At 47.7% G+C, this 22,460-nt stretch overlaps 1 protein-coding gene across 1 annotated transcript in view; it reads right to left on the bottom strand.

Moving 5' to 3' along the window:
- LOC142775023 (serine/threonine-protein kinase haspin homolog) overlaps positions 1-22,460 on the bottom strand; it is a 62,324-nt gene that overhangs the window by 35,264 nt on the left and 4,600 nt on the right. Inside the window, exons 3-8 of the mRNA XM_075876309.1 lie at positions 13,360-13,535; positions 9,828-10,009; positions 8,657-8,763; positions 7,219-7,368; positions 7,029-7,091; positions 160-257 (exon numbers count right to left, since the gene is read on the bottom strand). Of these exons, the coding sequence (XP_075732424.1) occupies positions 160-257; positions 7,029-7,091; positions 7,219-7,368; positions 8,657-8,763; positions 9,828-10,009; positions 13,360-13,535 (776 nt within the window). The remainder of the gene's footprint in view (positions 1-159; positions 258-7,028; positions 7,092-7,218; positions 7,369-8,656; positions 8,764-9,827; positions 10,010-13,359; positions 13,536-22,460) is intronic.

The raw sequence follows: 22,460 nt of genomic DNA, 5'->3' as shown, positions 1-22,460 counted from the left end.
TTTGCCTCTCTTGCTGTCACAAGCTGCTACTTTGGTTCTGAAAATAACACGGCCCACGCTACCGTAGGCACGGCACGCGTGTATGTGCTGCTTGTCGCGTACATTCGTTTTCACAGCCCATAAAAAAAAGAACAATGAAGAAGCGACAAGTGTTTTCACCTTCGGCCGATTCCGTGTCTTCCGAGGCTTGACCCTCACGGTAGCAAGAGAGTGCATCCCAGAGCCCCTCCGGGAACTTGTCATGGACAATGCTGGTTCTGCGAAAGACACGTTCTCGCTGGGTTCACGTGCCAAAGCATGAAAACATGCAACGTGAATATTTCAAATGTTGCGTTGGCACGCATGCCAGTGAATTCAAGGGCAGGCCAAGCTGTTCATCATGGAACGCGAGTCAAGCAAAGGTGCACGCCCCTTGAGCAGCTCCAAATTCACAAACTACACCGTTAGCTCGTTATAAATGTTCACCGACGATGTCATTAGGAAACTTGAAACTGATACACAAATGCCTTGTCACAAATGCCTGATACACAAGTGCCTCGTCCAACCTGTGCTACTTGTTTAGTGAGCAATGCTCAGAGTTTATGGAAAATTCCAGAACGATGTGTTTAGAATGCGTATAACCCCATTTACAAGCATCGCTGCATTGGTGAACTCTTACACTAAGGAGAAAAAACTATATTTTCTCATTAAAAAGTGTTCTCTGAAATCCTGGTAAACAAAAAAAAACGCGCTGACACCAGTGGCTGGCAACACGAAATCGAAATTCCCGCACCAAACGCGGCGTCACATTCTGACGGCGGCTTAATTATTAAAGCCCAGCGTAGTTTATAGTCATTAGATATTATGTACGCTATCCTCTGAAGAGACCACAGACGAAACGTGCCAAGTTTCAGGAAATTTCGTTCAGCCGATTTCCTCCGAATACGAAAAATACACTCCGAAATCAGTGACGTCACAAACAAAGTTTTCGGCACAAAATTTAGACATAAAACATTCTACCTTATTCTGTAATTAGGAAAGATATGACAGTCAGATCAACAACATTCGAGTCGTGAATGCACAATTTACCAATCTAAAGCGTTTCATTCTTTCATTTTTGTGTCCTCACAAAGTTTACGAACTGACGAGATGGTCAATCAGATTTTTTCCGGTCGCTGCGAAGTACACAGTCGGGTGAATCTGTAGCATGGTCCGTAGTATGGTAGCCCAGCATATATATAGAAGTGAGCGCGTCAACGAAGGCGATAGGGCAAAACAATGGATTCCCATATCCCTGGGAAGTCAATTCCTATCTATCTATATATAACGAAGGCCGTGCCACGGCCGAAACGTAAATCCATAAAGGAACTGCTTGCTTTCTCGTACGTGTACCAGCTTCTTTTTTATACGTACCCGATCCACTGAACTTGCCGACTATATATATATATATATATATATATATATATATATATATATATATATATATATATATATATATATATATATATATATATTATGAAGTCTTGGTTTGGATTACCTTTTATTAGGCCCGAGGAACCGGCAGCCGACAGCTACGATGAATGAGCCAAGATGATGATGCTACGCGACAACGATGGGGATGCATGAGCCACACATGATAATTATGATAATGTACCGGTGAAGAGGATGCGTATACTAAATGCCCACATCAATTCCCCCCACGTGAAAGCGGCCAGCCTGGCCGCGGCAAGTCAAGGGGACAAAGAACGTCGCATGAAGGGCTTCATACGGGAGACATGGACGACCTCTGTAGTTCGATAACGGCGATCTGCTGGGGCTACAAGTGGCGTCACGCGATAATTCACTGGTGAGGTCTCTTCAAGAACTGTGTACGGCCCAATAAACCGAGGCTGAAATTTGTCGCACAAACCAGGTGTGCGAACAGGCGTCAAAAGCAGCACTTCGTCTCCAGGTTGGAAGGATACATCACGATGCGATTCATCATAAACTAGCTTTCTGTCTTCCTGGCGGGCTTCAGTGTTTATACGAGCTCGTTGGCGGCACTGTGCGAGTCGTGAAACGTATTCCTCTGAAGAGGATGGAGACGAACTCGCTTGGCAGGTAAAGAAGGAGACGTCCAGGAAAGAAGTAGGGGAGCGTCCATAAACTAGGTAAAATGGCGAGTAGCCGGTTGTTCGCTGAATGGCCGTATTGTAGGCGAAAGTGACGAATGGTAGAACAACGTCCCAGTTTTTGTGGTCTGGTTGAATATAGGCGGCGATCATGTCGGCAAGAGTGCGGTGGAATCGCTCAGTGAGGCCGTTAGTCTGGGGATGATAACTAGAGGCAGTCTTGTGAGTTGTGCCGGAGGCCTGAAGAAGTTCGTTCACTAGTTGTGAAAGAAAGGCCCTTCCACGGTCACTGAGCAACACACGTGGAGCACCATGACGTAGTATAATGGCTCGGAGAATGAAATCGGCAATCTCAGAAGCTGAACCTGTTGTAACGGATGCCGTCTCGGCGTAGCGCGTCAAATGGTCAATGGCTGTTACTATCCACCGGTTTCCAGCAGCACTGACTGGGAGGGGGCCATAAAGATCGACGCCTACAACTTCGAATGGTGTGGCTGGGCATGGAAGAGGCTGTAGTTTACCGGCGGGAGCAGATGTTGGTAGTTTTCTACATTGGCAGGTAGTGCAGGACCCGACGTACCGAGCTACGCTAGTGGTAATGCCTGGCCAATAAAACCGACTTCGAATGCGATCGTAGGTTTTATGGTAACCAAGGTGACCAGCAGTCGGATGGTCATGAAGTGCCCTGAGGACTTCGGACCGAAGCGATCGGGGTAGAACGGGAACCCAGCGCTGACCGTCAGGATGGTAAATTTTGCGGTACAGCACCGAGTTGTCCAGCTTAAATTGCGAGAGTTGGCGACGGAGCCTTGCATTAGGTGGACGGGAACTGCCAGTGAGGTAGTGTATAATACGTCGACAGTATGGGTCAGCCAACTGTCGAGAAGGAAAATCGTGCGGGTCGTCCGAAGGCAGCTGGTCCATAGAGGCGAGAGAGGAAACCGCCGTAGACGTGGACTCCGAGGGCGTGTTGTGCAAATTGACGGCGGAAACTCCGAGTGGAGTCGCTGGTAGTGGGCAGCGAGAAAGAGCGTCGGCGTCACTATGCTTCCTGCCACACTTGTACACGATCTCAAAATCATATTCTTGGAGGCGTAGAATCCAGCGTCCGAGGCGTCCCGACAAGTTCTTGAGTGTCGAAAGCCAACATAAAGCATGGTGGTCGGTCACAATGGTGAAATGGCGGCCATGCAGGTATGGACGAAATTTCTGTACTGACCAAACGATGGCGAGGCACTCCTGCTCGGTGATCGTGTAGTTCCTCTCGGCTGCGGAGAGGACGCGGCTGGCGTATGCAACGACTCGCTCTCGCGAAGAGTTGTCGCGTTGCAGGAGCACGGCTCCTAAACCGCGGCCGCTAGCGTCTGTGTGCAGGAAGGTCGGTGCATCATCGTGAAAATGAGCAAGTACAGGGTCGGTCGTGAGGGCACTCTTCAACCTGTCGAAAGCTGATTCACATTCCTGAGACCACTGAAAGGACATACCGGAAGCAAGTAGCTTATGAAGTGGTGCGGCTATGGAGGCAAAGTTTTGTATGAATCGCCGAAAGTAAGAGGCGAGACCAAGAAAACTTCGCAAATCTTTTGGTTTGTCAGGGCGAGGGAAGCGGAGCACTGCCGCAGTTTTATCAGGGTCTGGGCGAATTCCGTCCTTGCTCACAATATGACCGAGTACCTTGATAGATCTGCTGGCGAAATGGCACTTTTTGGTGTTAATTTGAAGACCAGCGCCCGCAAGACAAGTCAGGACCTCGTCCAAGCGTTGCAGATGTTGAGAAAACGTCGATGAAAAGACAACAATGTCATCGAGGTAACATAGGCAAGTCTTCCATTTCAGGCCACGCAGCACGGTGTCAATCATGCGCTCAAAAGTTGCGGGCGCATTGCATAGACCGAACGGCATAACATTGAATTCGTATAGGCCGTCCGGGGTTGCAAACGCAGTTTTTTCTTTATCATCTTCGTGCATGGGGATTTGCCAATAGCCTGAACGCAAGTCGAGGCTCGAAAAGTATTCAGCACCCTGTAAGGAATCTAGGGCGTCGTCGATGCGTGGCATGGGGTATACGTCCTTTCTAGTGATCTTATTGAGTGCTCGGTAATCGACGCAAAATCGTACGGAACCGTCTTTTTTACGTACCAGAACGATGGGCGACGACCAAGGACTGGTTGAGGGTCGGATTATCTCCCGTTGGAGCATATCGTCTACTTTTCTTCAATAATTTTTCGTTCAGCTAGAGAGACGCGGTACGGACGGCGGTGCACAATGAATGTTCCGTCGGTCTGAATACGATGTGCTGTAGCAGATGTCTGGCCCAGGGTGGATGAATGAACGTCAAAGGAGTTTGCATGCTTTTCCAACAAATCAAGCAGCTGCTGCTTCTGTGAGTCATTCAAGTCTTTGTTGATGGCTGCTGTAAAGGCCGAGGAAGCAGCATGATCTGCAGGATGGCCTTTAGAGGAGACAGGGGTAAGAGGCACAACGCAAACAGGCTGCAGATCGGCAACGCAGGCGACAGTAGTGCCCCGTGGTAGTAAAATTTTATCTTGTGTGGTGTTGGTAGCAGCGAGGACAGTTGATCCATTGTTGAAGCGAGCCACCCCTGATGCCAGAACCATGCCTTTATTAAGGCAATACGGTGACGGAGTGACCAAAATGTCACCAGAGTCGACGTCGTTGGACAAAACTGTCACTAATTGATGTTCGTTTGGCGGCAACTCGATGTCTACTGCAGCGATGAGTCGAAGTGGCCTGTAGGTTTCGTCGTTGAGCAAGTGGTCCGTGTCAGTAAGATGGACGACACGTTGTGCACAGCAAATAGCCGCAGAAGCAGAGGAAAGAAAGTCCCAGCCTAAAATGAGTTCATGGGAGCACGGGGATAGCACAGCAAATTCTATATGATGAAGAATTTCGTCGATTAGTACACGGGCAGTACAAAGAGCGGAAGGGCGAATCATTGTTCCCTGGGCTGTAACCAGTGTCGGTCCATCATAAGGCGTCGTGACTTTTCGAAGACGGGCACACAAATCAGCACGAATAACAGAAAACGCAGCCCCAGTGTCCACCAAAGCATGAACGTCCACTCCCTCAACTGTGACCGCAATCATATTGTAGGGGCGCGCTGGAGGAATTGGAGTCTTGTGTTGGAATGCAGTTTGTCCTCCAAAAACTGCATCGCTTAGTTTTCCGGACGCCGATCAGAAGTAAGGGTAGCGGGCTGAAGAGGGGAAGAAGAGCGACGGTAAGGCGACGGTGAACGGCGTCGGGTTGATCGGTGACTACTGCGCAGTTCACCCGATGCTGACGGAGATGGAGATCGACGCGGCGGTGACGAATAACGGCGACCCTGGTACAAGGCTCCTGCGGTATAGTCCCGTTCGCGTATGTCGTACCCTCGGCGCTCGTCTTGCTGGCGCTTGCGGCAAAAGCGTGCAATGTGACCACGATAGCCGCAATAATAGCACGTAGGCCGAGTCGATCGATGATGAGGGTAGTAGCTTGCGCTAACTGCACCAGGAGAGAGAGAAGTCAGAGGGACAGGTGACGGATCACGCGGTGGTGATGAAAAGCTCGTGGGAAAGCTTGTGGGAGGTGCGGCAGCAACCGACGCGTACGTTCGTGGCGGGGACGTCGAGCTGACGGTGCCTGGTGGTGCGGCGGCGGTGTGCGGGAACGATGGTAGAGTACGAGAGACAATGGGCTGCAGGTTGGCCATGTGGGTCATAGACGTGAGCTCTTCCCTGATGACATCCCGCAATGACGTTGAAGAGGACTGAACGGAACACACTGAAGGTAGTGTGAATCCCATTGATTCCAATTCTTCACGTATAATCGCCCTTATCGTATCCCGCAGGTTTGGATCAGTCGTAATACGGGCCGCGTCACTGTCTGATTGTAGGCGCATAGACTCAAGTTCTTCGAGGCGCTGACAGGTTGTCGCAACGTCAGCAACGGTAGCCGGATTCTGGATCGCTAGGGCATTGAATGCGACGGGTGCAATCCCCTTAAGAAGCTGGCGCACCTTGTCTGATTCTGTCATTGGTGTGTCAACCCGGCGGCAAAGTGAAAGAACATCCTCGATGTAGGATGTGTACGACTCCCCGATGTGCTGTTTCCGAGTCGCGAGAGCTTTCTTTGCGAGAGCCGAACGAACAGCCGGTGTGCCAAAGACATGACGAAGCTGATCTTTGAAGGCTGACCAGTCGGGGATGTCGATGTAGTGGTTGAGGAACCACGTCTTCGCGACACCCGTGAGGTAGAATGACACGTAAGCGAGTTTGTAGGCGTTATCCCAACGGTTAGCAGCGCCGACACGTTCGAAATCGTCCAGCCATTCTTCCACATCTTCCCCGCGCATACCAGCGAAGGGATGGGGCTCACGCTGGAGGCTGTTGATGACGTGACAAGGCGCGGCACGCGGTGGTTGAGTGGGAACGGCTGCAGCACCGGCCTCATCTTGGTGCGACATATTTCCGGACACCTGGGCCAAGCGGCGACCTGAACGTAGCTCCAGGGGGTACAGTGGTCGAGAAGATGACGAGGGATCTAACAGCACTCTCCACCACGTATGAAGTCTTGGTTTGGATTACCTTTTATTAGGCCCGAGGAACCGGCAGCCGACAGCTACGATGAATGAGCCAAGATGATGATGCTACGCGACAACGATGGGGATGCATGAGCCACACATGATAATGATGATAATGTACCGGTGAAGAGGATGCGTATACTAAATGCCCACAATATATATATATATATATATATGGGTTTTTACTAAGGCGTCGCACTCGAATGATCAACCATACACAAATCTTAACGACGGTGACGAGAGATGCAAGTTGGGATCACTCCTGTGTGTGGAATACGTAATACTTGAGACACCCTGCTGCTTAGATAGTTCTCGGGTGCACACATAGAAGTAAAGGCTTGGTTCTGTCGTACCTGGCATCCACGAAGAATGCCGACGTCCGGTTGTTTCGACTGCTTCTGAGCTTGCTAAGTTCACTGCGGAGAAAAATAATGAAAAAACCCCTTATACTCGTATAACACACACACACACACACACACACACGCGCGCACACACACACACACACAAGCACATGCGCTAAGCGTCGGATAACCTTGCGTGTACCTTGCCATCCTGATTCGTTTGGCGTGGGTCGAAGCGTCTTGAGGGCGCAGCGGAGTCACATGCACCAGCCGCTCTTCGGCGGGGCTCGAGCCAAGACAGAACATGTGGCCGCCACTACCATCGTTCCAGGGCAAAACTTGTGCCTCGCAACTGAAAGTCAAGAAGGAAAGCAAGCTTGCACACATATCCTCCTGGAACCACCGAGGCAGCAAACGATGTCACGATGCTAGTCCCAGATCATGCGTACGGGAGTTCCGCACCACGCAGACACAGCACGTTTTACTGCATCGACATCACACACAAGGCAAATGGCTTACAACTCTTGGTACTGTTGAGACGTTTATTGGCGGACACTTGTCGATGATGCTTGACAGCGACAGTCAATGCGGGCACCGACTCTCTGCACGAGCTGCTGTTCTTTTTGCTAAAAGGGCGACCCACTAGAAGGCGCTGGAGAGGACGACCCACTGTTCGAAGGCTTCGCCACAACTACCCCGGGTACGAAGAGGGAGCCGCCTGGCGACCTAACAGCTGGTTACTATGAGCAGGTCATGGTAGGCTTTGAGGCGCTCCACTTTGACAATGTCGCGCCCTCGACGGCGCATGTCCGAAGATGGTTCGAAGGATTCGATCAAGTACTTTACAGGGGAAGTGCGTTTGACGACACGGTAGGGGCTGTCGTATTTGGGCAATAGTTTTGAAGATAGGCCAGTTGAAGTGGTAGGGATCGAGAGCCAGACGAGCGCTCCAGGGAAGAACGTCGGCGCAGTAGTGCAGGTGTCAGCGCGAATGCCTATTGCCACTCTTGATCATGTGCTGTAAAGGTCTTGCAAGCCTTCGACACTCTTCAGCAAGCTTGGCTGTAGCAGAAATAGGCGTCCACTCGGACGGATCTGGCTTGTACGGAAGTATAGTGTCGATGGTGTGCGATGGGCGCCTTCCATATAATATTAATATAGTCAATGCGGGTACCGACTCTCTGTACGAGCTGCTCTTTTTTTTTGCTAAAAGGGCGACCCACTAGAAGGCGCTGGAGAGAACGACCCACTGTTCGAAGGCTTCGCCACAGTACGAATATGGCGCAGCGTGGTTGTGCCATTTTCAAGGGTGTATGTGGTCACATATCTACCCTTACACCTGTCTGACCTCCATAAACTTGTTGATTTCAGGAATAGCACAGGAAATATAGACACGTGCGCGATATATAGAGATCAGGAAAAAGCGGTGGACCATAATCTTAATACTTTAAAGTTTTACACGCCCGAACCACGATATGCTTATGAGGCACGCTATAGTGGATGGCTCCAGAAATTTAAACAATCTGGTGTTCGCCGACCTGCTTCAACATCGTAAATACGAGGTATTAGGCGAGGCGCCCCGGCCCTACGCGTGTGCCCTTATGCCCATGAACACACGTGTGACAGCTTAAGGAGCTTACTTGTCTTCAATTATCTGCTGGAATTGGACTTCTTTCGTTTCTGCGCACAGTGCCAAGAGCTGAGTCCACGGACTGCTGTCGTCAGCCATCGTGTAGGAATGGTCTGCCTGCACCGCAGAAAAGCGAATGCATTCGTCAGAGCCGCGAATCGCGCCGTAAAGAGGAGGCGACGCTAGTTTTGTGCATGCCAGGGTGAACAAGCGTCGAGACCCAAAACTGCAGTTTTTACAGTGCGTGTGGACCACCAGAACCGCGGGTACGTTTTCCGAACCACGTTTTTTTGGGGTGCGCACTGCCGCGAATAACGGGCGTGCACCGAACTACGTTTCTTTTTTTTAACCTCATAGCATTGAAACACGTAGCTTCGGCGCCCTGGACGGTCGCCGAATGTCCTAGCCAATTTGGCGACCATCTCAAATGTATGTAACGGAATCATGCTAATTTAGTGCATTAGAAACACTGAATTCCGAGAATGTCTTGGAGAGGAAAAAACGTGGGTCATGTGGGAACCCTATTCGCAGAATACTGTCCGAGTGATGTTCATCAGAAAATTTATTCTGAGAGCATCATTCCTCCTTTCAATACCGAATTTGATTTATACAATACATAAATTCGTTTGTTAAGGTGCTTTAGGCTCAGTATTAGACAGACAGACAGACAGACAGACAGACAGACAGACAGACAGACAGACAGACAGACAGACAGACAGACAGATAGACAGATAGATAGATAGATAGATAGATAGATAGATAGATAGATAGATAGATAGATAGATAGATAGATAGATAGATAGATAGATAGATAGATAGATAGATAGATAGATAGATAGATAGATAGATAGATAGATAGATAGATAGATAGATAGATAGATAGATAGATAGATAGATAGATAGATAGATAGATAGACAGACTTCCAGACAGACTCGAAGTGCATTTGGTTCGCCAAGGATCATTTCACGTAAAAGAAAACTTTTGTGGTTTAAGCCCGACTTGCAGAACTATGACCTACAGTGTTTAAGGTTGTCCCAATCACCACCATACTGTTGATTACTCGCGCAAGTAAAAGCGCACCTCACAATTTCGGAAGCAAATGTTGATTGCTGCGGAACTACGCAGCCAATCTTTGTTTTTTTTTCTTCAAAAGTTGGAGAAGCATTACTCGGTGCAGTACCTTGGCGATGCTTTCAGTGCTGGACTGCGGCCGACAGTCACTTTGTGCTGAGGGTGGACGCTTAAATGCTTTCCGCCGGACCAAACGATCAGCAACGGAGTGCTCCGTCAACGATGGGGCTGCAGCGACGGCTTTGGTTCGCCAGCGTCGAATGGTCTTGGTGACTGACCGGTGGATGATCGCTGTGACGTCGAGCCATCACTTAAAGCACACACACTGGTATAGGCACACACACAACAAATGCCATTATCGAAGAGCGTGAGACGTGCTCTGGAGAGCATGTAGGGCAGACACAGAACACTAACGAGGCCTCCTCGGAGGTTTTCGATTTACACGGTGATATTAATAAAATGGAAGTGATGCCGTATAGGTTAACGCATGCAGTATCTCATATGAAGGATGAAAAATACATCCTTCACCAGTGAACGAGACCCATGAGTTTGTAGCCTGCGCTTACTTCCCATCTCTCTCCCTAACTGCCCACACCGTGAGAGTGATATGAATAAGCGATGTCACGAGTTTCTATAGGAAGTAAGGAGAGAGAGTTTATTGAAGCACTGACCCTTCCTCAGAGTCCTATGCCATTAGGCCTAACTTTAAGAGCTTTTATTGTCTATGTTCGAAGTGCATACATTGCGGAAGCTCCTACAGGCCTGTAGCAGTGCTCTGTTTTTCTGTCGGGATATGTTTTTTTTTTCAATAATTGAAATTGACGCATGCAAGGCACGAGAAGATCAGGCTGCAGTTGCGAGAAACGCGTATGGATAACAAGAAAAGTTTTGAGGAAACTGAGAGTTCGCTAAGCTAATTAAGTAATTCAACACATAAACTGGGCTATGGAAAAAAGAAAATAGCTGATAATAATATATGGGGTTTTACGTGCCAAAACCCTGACATGAGCATTATAGGGACGCCATAGTGAAGGGCTCCAAATATTTCGATGATCTGGTGTTTTTTAACGTGAACGGACATCGCACAGTAGACGGACTTCTAACTGAGCAAAATGAAAAAAAAAAATGTGTCAACGCTGGGATTAGAGCGTTCGGGATTACCGCCACCGTCAGGTAAGCACAATCAGGTTTGAAACATTGGGTGGAAGCAATGCAGCGGGTCTAGCGGAGATTCGAACCATCGATCCGCTTCTCACATATCTGAATTTGATGATGATGGTGATCCTTGCAATACTGGCGCACACCCATAAACGGGGATCGGTCAAGAACCGGGTGGCAGGATCTTTAAGTAACTTAAAGGCTTATGGTTTCGCAAACAAAAAGTAACTTGGGACTGAAAAAAATGTATATATAAATAGAAAAAAAGCCAATGATTGAAACAGAAGTATATTTGAGCAAGGATGCAGGCTATCAAATGTGATTTGAGACAGAGATAGTGATGGGTTCAAAAGGAACGATGTAAGTAAAAAAAATGCACACTAACATGGCAATCGCTTTGTTTCAATTATGTATAGTCAAATACTGCAGAGCAGACGTCCCTGTGGCTATAACCTAATTTAATGCTGCCAAGCGATAAAATTACTGCCACATTTATTTATAATCCTACTTTTTCAAGTGGTGCTACCAGGTATCTAAGAACATCGGTGACAAAATAAAAAGTAATGATCTATATCGTATCCATTTTTTCGCAAACCTGACATAACAGTAACGCTTTAGACCAGCTTTGTGTGAATAATAGTTTAGTTGTAGAATCTTACAACGCAATCTGGCAAGGTAACTTCCGATTGCCACGTTGCGCATCACTGTCTATTCCAGCAGCAACTTATATGTGCGAAATCACGAAATTTATCCAATGAGAAGGAGTTGATTTGCCTCTTTCCGGGCGCTGCACGTGACGCAGGTTCACTAGTCTTGTTTTTTTTTTTTTTTCACTCGGCTCACACACACGAGAACACGCGATTCACGTCGTCTTCGTCCCTCTGAACCGACGCACCATGCTCGCGCTTTCCGCTAAGTACAGGTTCGTTGTTGGCAAAAGTGCGAGCTCTTATGGCTCCTGCTCTAACTTTCTGTAGGAAAAAAAAATCACAGCATATCCACGAGGTGGATGATGACGAGTGGGACGAAGAGGACAGACGGACGCACGGATAGAGTGACGGACGCTTTGCCACGCTCATCCTCATTCATTCTGTGGATATGCTGTGACACCATTTTTATTGACGTGCAATGCAATGCAACTGGCTACTACGACTACGACGACACGCGACATACGACCAATGCGTAAAGGGTCGTATGCACCGCTTTGGAACCTCTCACTGCTGACACTATGTTAGTGAATGTGCAATGAAGTGTGAGCAAACATCTCTTTGTTCTCATTCGATCCTTAGTATCTGCACTGCCACAGGATGGGAATCACCGAAAGCTCTCGGCTCCTCGTTTTGCTTTGCACGGCCTCTGCGGTCCGCGTATACCTATGACCCCGCGATGATTTGGTGCGACGACGTCGTCACGTGGCGTGATGGTAGCGTCACAAGCGACAGCGACTTGAACTTAACTTGAACTTCAACTATCGATTTTGTAACAGTGTGCCGAAGTACATGTCAGAGACCATGTAGAAAAAAGCGCTTGGTTGACATCTGCTTAGCTAAATGTCGTGAAGATCCTAGGTGCTCGCAATTTTTCAATCATTTCACTTTCCATTATATTTCTCTGACAGCTGAGTGGTTCTCCTCTACATCTTGTGTAATTCTTATCTTGAACCAGCACAACAGATATCTATTGTTGAAGAGAATGTAGTGAGAGGTCAAGCGATGCCAGAAACCTCACGTTTTTTTTTTACTAGGCCGAGTGGAGCGGTTGTAATGCCAGGCGCGTGAACTCGTTCTGACTAGCTCACGCCTCGATCTGTCAGCATGAGCTGCACGAGAGGCGCAGCGCTGAAGCTAAAAAAAAAGAAGATGATCGGGAATGTCGATGATGCAAGAAGGACTTCTCAACTTACGCGAAATCGTGAGACCAGATATGCTAAGAAAAAAAAAATCAACAGAGTCCCTCAACGCTTGTGGATTACACAGGGGTCGGTGACGAGAACTGCTGCGGCGAAGTGCTTTAGAATAATCTGGTGCTGCTGAAACATGCGAACGTTCGTGCATTTTTCTCTCCATGTGAACGGCATGCACGATCCGACGTGGTGGTGCCGTGTCTGCCAGTAGCGCGGGCGGAATTTTTTTTGGGGGGGTGGGGGGGGGGGGGTTATTTGGTTTTTTTTTGCCATAGCGGAAAAAATTTGGGGTAGTGGCACGGGTTCAGTGTGCCACCCTCTGGCTACGCCACCGGTGTCGACGTAGTGGTGCCGCTCACAGCATCATCGTGCTATTCGTGTCATGCTGCTCTTTAAAATGACAAAAAAACTGGGTTTGACCAAGACGAGCGGCCATGTCAGAATCATAAGACTACCCCTCTTTGGCCAGAAGAGACTGCAGTTAGCACGGTTGACTCTCGGAGTCCGTTAATCGTTAACGGCTGGTTCGCTTAATGAACCACGACTAAATCGTTGCAATGCACCAGACACCGCCACTCACTCGGTAGAAGCGCAGTACTGACACCCGGCGCGAGGCTCACTTCGTCTGAGTACGAGTCCTGCTGGTAGTCTTCGCTCAGGTGGCCCCCAGTGCCAGTCCGCTTGGCGGTGGCGGGAGCTGGAGAGTCGACGGCGCTGTCTGCATTACGAGAACCGCGGGCGACGTCGAATGGTCCACTGAAACAGCGAAGCAACAGCCACATTACCTTTTCTTGAGCGGCGCTTGTCGCCAGCAACGAGTCGAAGCACGGCACTCCAGCAATGGCGGACAGTTCTAAAGCTAGCGCAAGCTCAGTCTCGAGGATCGGCTGGCGCGAGGGAAGCCGACGTTCACGTCGTCGTCGTCTCACTTCTAGTGACAAGCGGCAGCAGTAATGCTTGGGCTGTTGCGTGAACTACTCACTCTAAATGCTAACACGTAATGTGGCTGTAAATATTGTCATCAGTATTGGTAAAATGAAAAAAGAAAAGAAAATATAGGCAATTACGATAGTCCTGAGAATCTAAAGCGCAGTACATATGTTTTCATTTCGCTGTGTACTGAAACAAACAATTTTTAGAGACGCATGCACGTGCTACTTAGAGGTAAATCCGACCGCTTCGCCCAGTTGCATCGCACACGGCTCAGAGAGAACTCGGAGAACTGGCGAAAATGCGATTCATGGGTCAAGCGAGCCGACTTCGATGCCCAAATTGCGTATGTTCTTGTGGGTTCTGTAAATGTGCTCAACCTACCACACAATGCGAGTAGCGTCTGCTATCAAGATACAAAGGCCATGGTGCCATATCGTAGCTCATTTTGGTACTCTGCTTTGTTTTTCTCACTCTTTCCATCTTCAGCCACGGTTACGTGGAAGAGCAGCACGTAATGAGTCATGCCCACGCTCAACGCAGGAACGTTAGGCGATGAGCTGAGCTCCAGACTCTAGTGGCGAGGTGATACCGCTGCGGAACTGTATCACTATACTCGGCGACAACTTTTCTTGGCACTGAAAGGAAAGCTACGGAGCCGAATCGCGTGCATCTTACCGCCAGTGAATGTTTTTCCAAAGAAGCCCCAGTATTTTCGACGTGAAATAGATTTTTTCTACGTGGAACTATTTGAGACGGGATGCAGCTCAAGCCAGCAAGATAGTCGTATTTATTTTAATTTATCTTCTGTGACTTCACGTTTTTGAACGCACGAGAAAGTCCCGCCTTTTTACGCGCACCGCAAACGCCAAGCGTCGTCTGCGTCTACATGAAACGCTGATGGTCACCGAGGTAGGAAAGGTAGGAGAGGCCCTGAAGTCACTCATTGTGAAGCCGCGATGAAGCCGGAAGTCGGCCATATTGACTGGGCAAATTTTCCTCATTTGTTTACATCCGACTGTAAAGCTGAAGGCACGACTCTCTCTCTCCGGCTCGGAAAGCACGTGAGCCGCGCAGCGCGCGTGTCATGACAATCCGAAACTAATGGAACGGGGCTCAACACTCTGGGCCAGCGCGACACCTTCGGCGAAATCATTTCGTCCGAGTATTAACATTAACAGCGAGTAACAGCTCACCGGCAACGAAGCAAGTACAAGAGAACACGCGCTAGATGCACTGACAACGGGAAGCGTTTTCACGTCATTAATTCAGCAACTGTATAGACAACCCAATCGGTCGTGTGCCTTCTAGGGTTGCATTCCGCCACGTGGCCGACGCAGCGTCCGGCCACTCTGTCCGTGTTCCGCGTGAAACTCACCGGCGTCAAAATTCTGCGACCGTGGTGACTTTGAGCACTGTGCAAGTGACACTTGAACACGGTTGCTGTTACGTTGAGATTACATGCAATGCTGGAGGAGAGTATATAAAGCGGAACAGAAAAGGTGTTTTAATACGCACATGCAAGTTGTTACTGTAGACACGCAACACGAAACTACGTATGTGCACGTGGTCCTCATTGCGTCTTGCTGGGCTCAACAACGTTGTCCGTTGTCACAAGCAGGGGCGCTGCCCAACCGTCACTAACCTGTAAGGCGTTCGTCGTCGTTCCGCTTCGTCATGCTGCCCAACGCAATTTCGCTGAACCCTAATTGCTTCATCCGCGTCATCCGCCGCATGACACATGGATATGTACTCGTTCTACACCCTGTTAAAACCCCGTGATGGACAAAAGTATTTGTAAACGTTGCAAAGAGTACAGTAACGGCCAGGAGAACACTGCGTAACCAATAACGCGGCGCAGAGTACGGATATTGTCCGCCACGACTCAGCATGTGACCACATGCCGCCGCCAGCCGCGGCCACTCACTGCTGGACCAGCTCCACTGCACAACATGTAACCATAGCAACGCGGCCATTGTGCCCAGTGAATATGGCCGCCATGATGTGGTGGTGGTGGTAGTGGTTAGAAGAGGAGAAATGCACATAATTTCTGCAGCCCGGTCGGGAGCACGGCGCAGTGACTACAGGATGTCATTTCCTCCACACTTTTCACGTAAAAAAAAAGATGTCATTTCCTCTACACTTTTCACGTAGCACGCCCGCTGGGCATGCCCTCTCCAATCTTTGCTTCCTCCGTGTTGACGGTGCACTCCCGCCATTTTCCACAGCGTTATGAGACGTGCACCAAAACGGACTACTTCGCGTAGTGCTACATGTGCAGAAGTTCCGCCTCGGTAGCTTTCCCTTCAGTGCCAAGAAACGTTGTCGCCGAGTATAGCCAGGCGGTCGCACCAATATTTCTGTTTCGCACATCATGTGCAACGCCGTCGAAGCTACGTAACAAAATGAGGAAGTCCGCGCGTCCCGCAACCGCATTTCGATTAGCCGCCAACATGGCCTCTGCGATTGGCTCCGACTGCACGTTACTGGAAGTAATCGCCGAGGCCTACAATACGAAAACAATGAGATGCAATCCAGAGCAATCTATTAATAACGTTATAAAAAGGGTGGTTTGTTCATTTCTAAGCAACAATTTAGCATCTTCATTTATTATTCAGTCTAAAGAACGAAAAAGCAAACCACATTAGAAGCATAGGCGTGCGCCCGGAAGGGGGGATGACTGCATCCCTCCCCCACCTATTTGATAAAGTTGGATAAAGGTGGTGCCAATTCTGTTAGATAACTTTGCTCAGTCGTTCACTTCACGAGATTTTTTTTTATGGAAGTGGTTATGGCTACGAATGTTTTCTTTTTAATAGGGGAGCAGTTTCAGCGGTCGGCAGCTTGTGGCCCTTGTCCGCCCTGGTGGTATAGCGGCTACACTGCTCGGCTGCTGACCCAAAGGCCACGGCTCGAATGCCGGCAGCAGGAGTCGAATTGCAATGAAGGCGAAATGCGGAGGCCCGTATGCGGCACGATGGCAGTTTATGTTAAAAAACAGCCACCTTTTCCGTGGCGCTTATTTACGGCGTGCCTCGCGATCACGTCGCGGTTCCGTCGGAAAAGCTTTCGTCATCCCGAACCGATACGCGCTCCCCCCATCCTCTTTACAGGATAGAGTTTCCTAAATATATCCTAGAGGGAACTCTGGCGCTATAGTGTCTATGGGAGCTGCAACGCACGGTGCTTGAGCAAGAATGGGAATGATGGGCAGTACACACATTTGTCTTATCTTCGTACTTCTGGCTCCGGGTGCGTTCGTGTGCCTTGAAGTCGGTTTTTTCGAAACAAAAATCAGACAATGTTCAGTGGTTGCGCTTCAGCAACTTATTCTTTTAAGCTTACCATTTCAAATCGGGTTCCAAAGCTCAAAAGAATTCATTTTTTTCTTCAAGCCGAAAACTAAAGCAGCAATAAACGAAGCCGAAAGTGCAATTCGTCGCCTGAAAGTACGAAGATTAGGCAAATCCGTGCACTTCCCATCATTCCCATGATCTCTGAACAATCGCAGCGCCAGAGTCACATCTAGTTAATTTGAGGAAACTCTATGCTTTACAGTGAAGTGGTTTAAGTTGTCGACAACTTGTGTTCGGTCATGCAGAGCTGCTCAGGTGGGCATGTGCCGAAGGAATTAGGCAAAATCCACTGCCACGCACATAACAGCAGCGAACGTCAAATGAACATGGGAAAAAGGGAGAGGCAAAGAAAGGGATAGAAACTATAGAGATAAAGAAAGTGATAGAACGAAGGCACATTGTCTCTCACAAAATACCTAGAGGGAAATGGGGTGCCACCGCTTATGCGAATTTATTAAGGGGCCCCGTTGGATCACTGGGAATGGCGGTGTATGTGGGTGTGTTCCAATACTCACTGTAGGCGGAATAATAGACAGCTAAATCAACGGCGGACATCTAAAGGCCCGTTCAAATTCTTACGTAGCCGGCAAAATAGACAGCCGCGAGAAGACCGCATCGTAGACAAATACGATGCAGGCTACTTTGCTGCTAATCAAAGCGGCAGCTCAGCGAATCGCTGAAATAGATCGGATATCTCCGGAATGGTCGTCTGCACACAAGCAGACGCTTCTCCAGATGCTCAATGTGAGCAACGTTTATGCTTTTTCAGATTTCAACATGAAATAAGCCAGAAAAGACAACTGTTACGTTTGTTTATTTTCGTTTTCTATTCTCGACGCGAGCTGACGCATTATCGCGTAAAAGCCGTCCAGACGTATTCCGATTCTCGGACAGCTTGAGCTCGGTGCTGTTTTTTTTCAAGCTGTCTGCGTCATAGAGTTTCCTAAAATTAACTAGAGGGGACTATGGCGCTGCGATCGTTCAGCGACCATGGGAATGATTGGAGGGGGTGTTCCAATACTGAACATAGACGGCTAAATAGACAGCTAAATGGACGACGGCCATCTTAAGTCCCATTCCAATTCTCACGTAGTCGGCAAACTAGACAGCTCCGAGAAGACCGCATCGTAGACAAATACGATGCAGGCTACTTTGCTGTCTAAACAAGATGGCGGCTCCGCGAATCGCTCAGGTAAATCGAATCTCGCCGGAATGATCGTCTGCACACAAGCAGATGCTTTCCCAGACGCTCAATGTGAGTAACGTTTATTTGTTTTTGATTTCAATACGAAAAAAGCCAGAAAAGACAACTGTTACGTTTGTTTATTTAGCTTTTTCTTCTCGACGCGAGGTGGCGCATCGTTAAGTTAAAGCCGACCAGAAGTGTTCCGATTCTCAGACAGCGTGGGCTCGGTGCTGTCTTCTAAGCACTCTTCGTAGACTGTATACGTGCTGTCTAAGAATTGTAACACAGCCGGGTTGTACACAGATTTGCCTAGTTTTCGTACTTGCGAGTGGCGAAACGCACTTGTGGCTTCGTTTATCGCGGCGTTTCAGTTTTGTTTTGAAGGAAAGAACGAACCCTTTTGAACTTCGTGACCCGATTTGAAAAAGCAGGCTTAAAAAAACGTGGTGAAATACAATCGCTGAACATTTGCTGATTTTTCTTTAAACAGCTCCAAGCCACACGAACACACACGTAGCCAGAAGCAGGCCAGAAGTACGGAGATTAGACAAATGTATGTACTACTCATCATTCCCATCGTGAACTTACAGCGCAACACCAGAAAAAATACAGGACAGGGAAGGAGCAAAAGAGAAAGAAAAGACGGCGCTTTTGCTCCTTCCCTGTCCTGTATTTTTTATGGTGTAGCGCTGTAAGTAAGTTCACGATGAATCCTAACCAACTGGCCCAACTTGCCGTCTTACTCATCATTCCCATGCTCACTGAAGCACTGCGCGTTGCAGCTCCCATAGACACTAGCACCACAGTTCCCTCTAGTGTATAATAGGAAACTCTATGGTCTGCCCAGACTGTCTACGTGCTGTCTAAGAATTGGTACACAGCCACAGCCTGTGTCTGCGAGGCTTGTGTTGGATGGTGTTGAGCGAGGCTTCAGCATAAAAGTGAATACGACAGCGTAAATAAAGCTTCTCCTATACAAAACGTTTAAAAGTGGATCTCATTCACGCATATTATGTTCTAAAATAATAGTGAACTCACCTTGACGGCAAAATTGAAGGGCGCAAGAAAGAAACAGACGACATAAAAGTGGGGGAGGGAACGCTCGCTTTGTCGTCTGCTTGTCAAGTTTAGCGGCCGTTGGTTAATTCTTACGTTCCGTAAAATTTTACATCAACGCAGAAGGTTCCAGTGTTAAATAAAATATGTTTCTGCGCAATGACAAAAATAAATAGCTTATTAGGTTTTCTTTTAGTAAGAAATCAATAATTTAACGTGAAGCAAGAGGCGTCTTTGATGTATACAAATCCGAGTGAATTTCGAAACTCGCATATCCCGTCATTCTCTTGCATCCAGCAGGTTACTAGCACCAGATTTCCCTCTTGGTAAATTTGGGAGAAACTCCATGAAACAAAGGGGTAAAGAGATATAGAGAGGAAAAAAATAAAAGGAACTTGGACAATAAAATAAATAACTAGAGATGGAGAAATAAGCCGACAAAAAAGGATCTTGCAAGAACAGAGAGCAACGAAAAAGATAGAAAGAAGAAGAGAAAGGAAAATATACAGAGAAATATAGTATAAAAAGAAACATACACGAATAAAAAACAGAAAAAGAGAGAGCAACACAGAAAGAGAAGAGAGATACAGGCTTGTGTGTGAAGCACGTCACCGCTTCATTTTGACCTTTTTTTTTTGCATTCATGGCTGGGCTCACTTTCTTTCAAAATAGATCGAAAGGGGGCGGAGCCTTGAAGAACAGAGTGCTCACAAATGATTGCGCGCGGTAAAATCATCAAAATATTTGATTGTGGGAACGAACCAAATGCAGAAATTCTCGCTATAGCTTCCTTAGCGTTGCGCCTGATGTATCAAGTGTAGTTTCAATACAGCGAAAGGAAAGAGAGGGGGAGAGGAAAGATAGAAAAATAAGCAGCTAACGTGGCTCTCGTTTCAAAGAAGGAAAAGCTTAACCAACGTTCATTTACGTCGTTCATTTACGTCCTAGGAACTTTTTTATTATTTAGGAAAACAAAGAGAAACCACAGTGTTGTGTGAAGAGCCGGGGCTGCAGGTGGAGTTCTCAAGAGTGCAATTCTCTGGGGAAAATTGGGGCTCTATCACACTGATAACAGCGCAAGAAGGAAGTTGCAACTGAAGTTCATTTCACCTCATGCAGGGGGTTTTCGTGCATATGATGCTATGCATAGGCCCGACGGGAAGGTGTCCTAATGACCGCCGTAGTGAGCACAATATTAATGTGCGCAATGCTAAAGAAAGTTGTTTAGCTATCCATTGCCGTTCCTGCAGATGCACCCCCCCCCCCCTCCAGGTCCGAACAAACTACAATCAGCGGCATAAATCAGAATCAGCGTATACTCGCTAAATAACAGAAGCCATCCATATCGTGCAAGAAGGTTCATAAGGTGTTGGTATGGCATCTGTCTGTTTGTCGACGAAAGAATTAGGTTCTTTTGGAAGGCGACCAGTTATCATCTCAAAAGAGGAAAAAGAGGAAAAGCTAAGCAATCATCATGCTTTTGTAAGTAAAGTTTTCCGTATATATTTTCCATTTGTATTTAATAAAAGGTCAGTTGGAAGTCCGCACTTGTCTGCGTCGTTTTTTTTTTTTTTGTGTGTCCCCGTGTAGAATATCACGCTTTTCCTACTTCACAAAGCTTTCTGCTGTTTTACCCGTGTATGCTATCAATGTGACAGCAGGTCGGTGAACTGAAGCATCCAAAGCCACCATACGTACGTGCTCGAGCGTGGTCGAGCTCGCACCATGCACGAATCAAGTAAACAAACCAGACGCAGACGAACAAAATGCCATTCGCACAATTTCCCAAAATGTTAGTGTGCCACTATTAAAGAAGAGTGAATTCTTACGCCACCGAATATGCAGGGGCGCTGCAATCAGGATAGAGCCATATGTCAACAAAGAGCGTTAAGGGAAAAGTCAGGGAGGCGGAGAGGATTTACTGGATGGCAGCTATGGAGAAAAAACCGGCTTTGAGTAACTACCGAAAGGGCAAAAATGAAATAAGGAGGGAGGCATTTTACGATAATTCAAGGGGAAGCGCTTTACTGTTTGAAGCGAGATCGGGTTGCCTTAGAACGCGTAGTTATAAAGCAAGATTCAGTAAAGAAGAAGAACAATGCACATGCTGCGGGAAAGATAAGGAAACGGCGGAACATGTTCTGATTGAATGTGGAGATATCCACCCAGGTGTACGTTTGGGCACGAACCTACAGGAAGCCTTGGGTTTTAGGGACAACAATGGAAAGCTGAACACACCCGCGATTGAAATAAGTAAGAGACGGTTAGAGTATTGGTGGCAGAAAATTAGAGAGAAAGGACAAAAATAAATATTGGAAAAATAAAATATGGACAGTGTGCCGTAAATGGCAGAGAACTTAAGCTGAAAATTTACCTTTTTTCCATTAAGATAGAATTTATCGAAGTAGAGGCATTAGGCCAACATAAAAAAAAGAAAAAAAGATTTTTTTTTGTCGAGCCTGGTGGCATACTTGTCACCACCCCGTTATAAAGGGGACGCTCATAGCATCCATCCATCCATCCAGCTACCGCCTATTTACAGATTATGTACGTACATTTTAAAACTACCAGACAGCATCAAATTACGCTACTTGCTTTTTGATACATAAAATTGACTAATTCATCACTATTTTGGACACTATTCATTTCGTGGACTTCTTCTACGGCGTCACTTAGAACCACAATGCCCTCGAAAGAATTGCGCAAGTTGCTCCTTCCGGTCAATAGTCATTAACGTTGCAGCCATGTTCCGCGAGCTTTGCATTCAACTAACTTCATTTGCAATGTACAAAGCACCCTAGAGAGGAGGTGCCTTTACACTGAACCGAATGTCGCCCTTTTTATTACATTTAGGTACTTAAGCGCACTCACTCGCCATTACGCTGAACGGAAACTGCGTGCTCGGGAAGAGAGAGAGAGAGAAAGTGTTTAAGGTTATGACGAACGCATGTAGCTTCGTGCTTCCTTGACCCCCCCCCCCCCCCTCTTCATGCGTAGCTTTCAGCACGCTTGCTGGTGCGAAAGAAGAGAAAAAAATTGGCCCCGTATCTGCATGTAACCTGCAAATGTCGTCGAAAGATGACAGTCTGGCGTGTGGAGAGAGTGAACAAGACATTTATTTGATGTTCTGCGCAAGAAAATCGGTGAATGGTA

This window comes from Rhipicephalus microplus, chromosome X, assembly GCF_043290135.1.
Source record: "Rhipicephalus microplus isolate Deutch F79 chromosome X, USDA_Rmic, whole genome shotgun sequence".
Lineage (NCBI taxonomy): Eukaryota > Metazoa > Arthropoda > Arachnida > Ixodida > Ixodidae > Rhipicephalus > Rhipicephalus microplus.
This window is presented reverse-complemented; position numbering and strand designations above follow the sequence as displayed.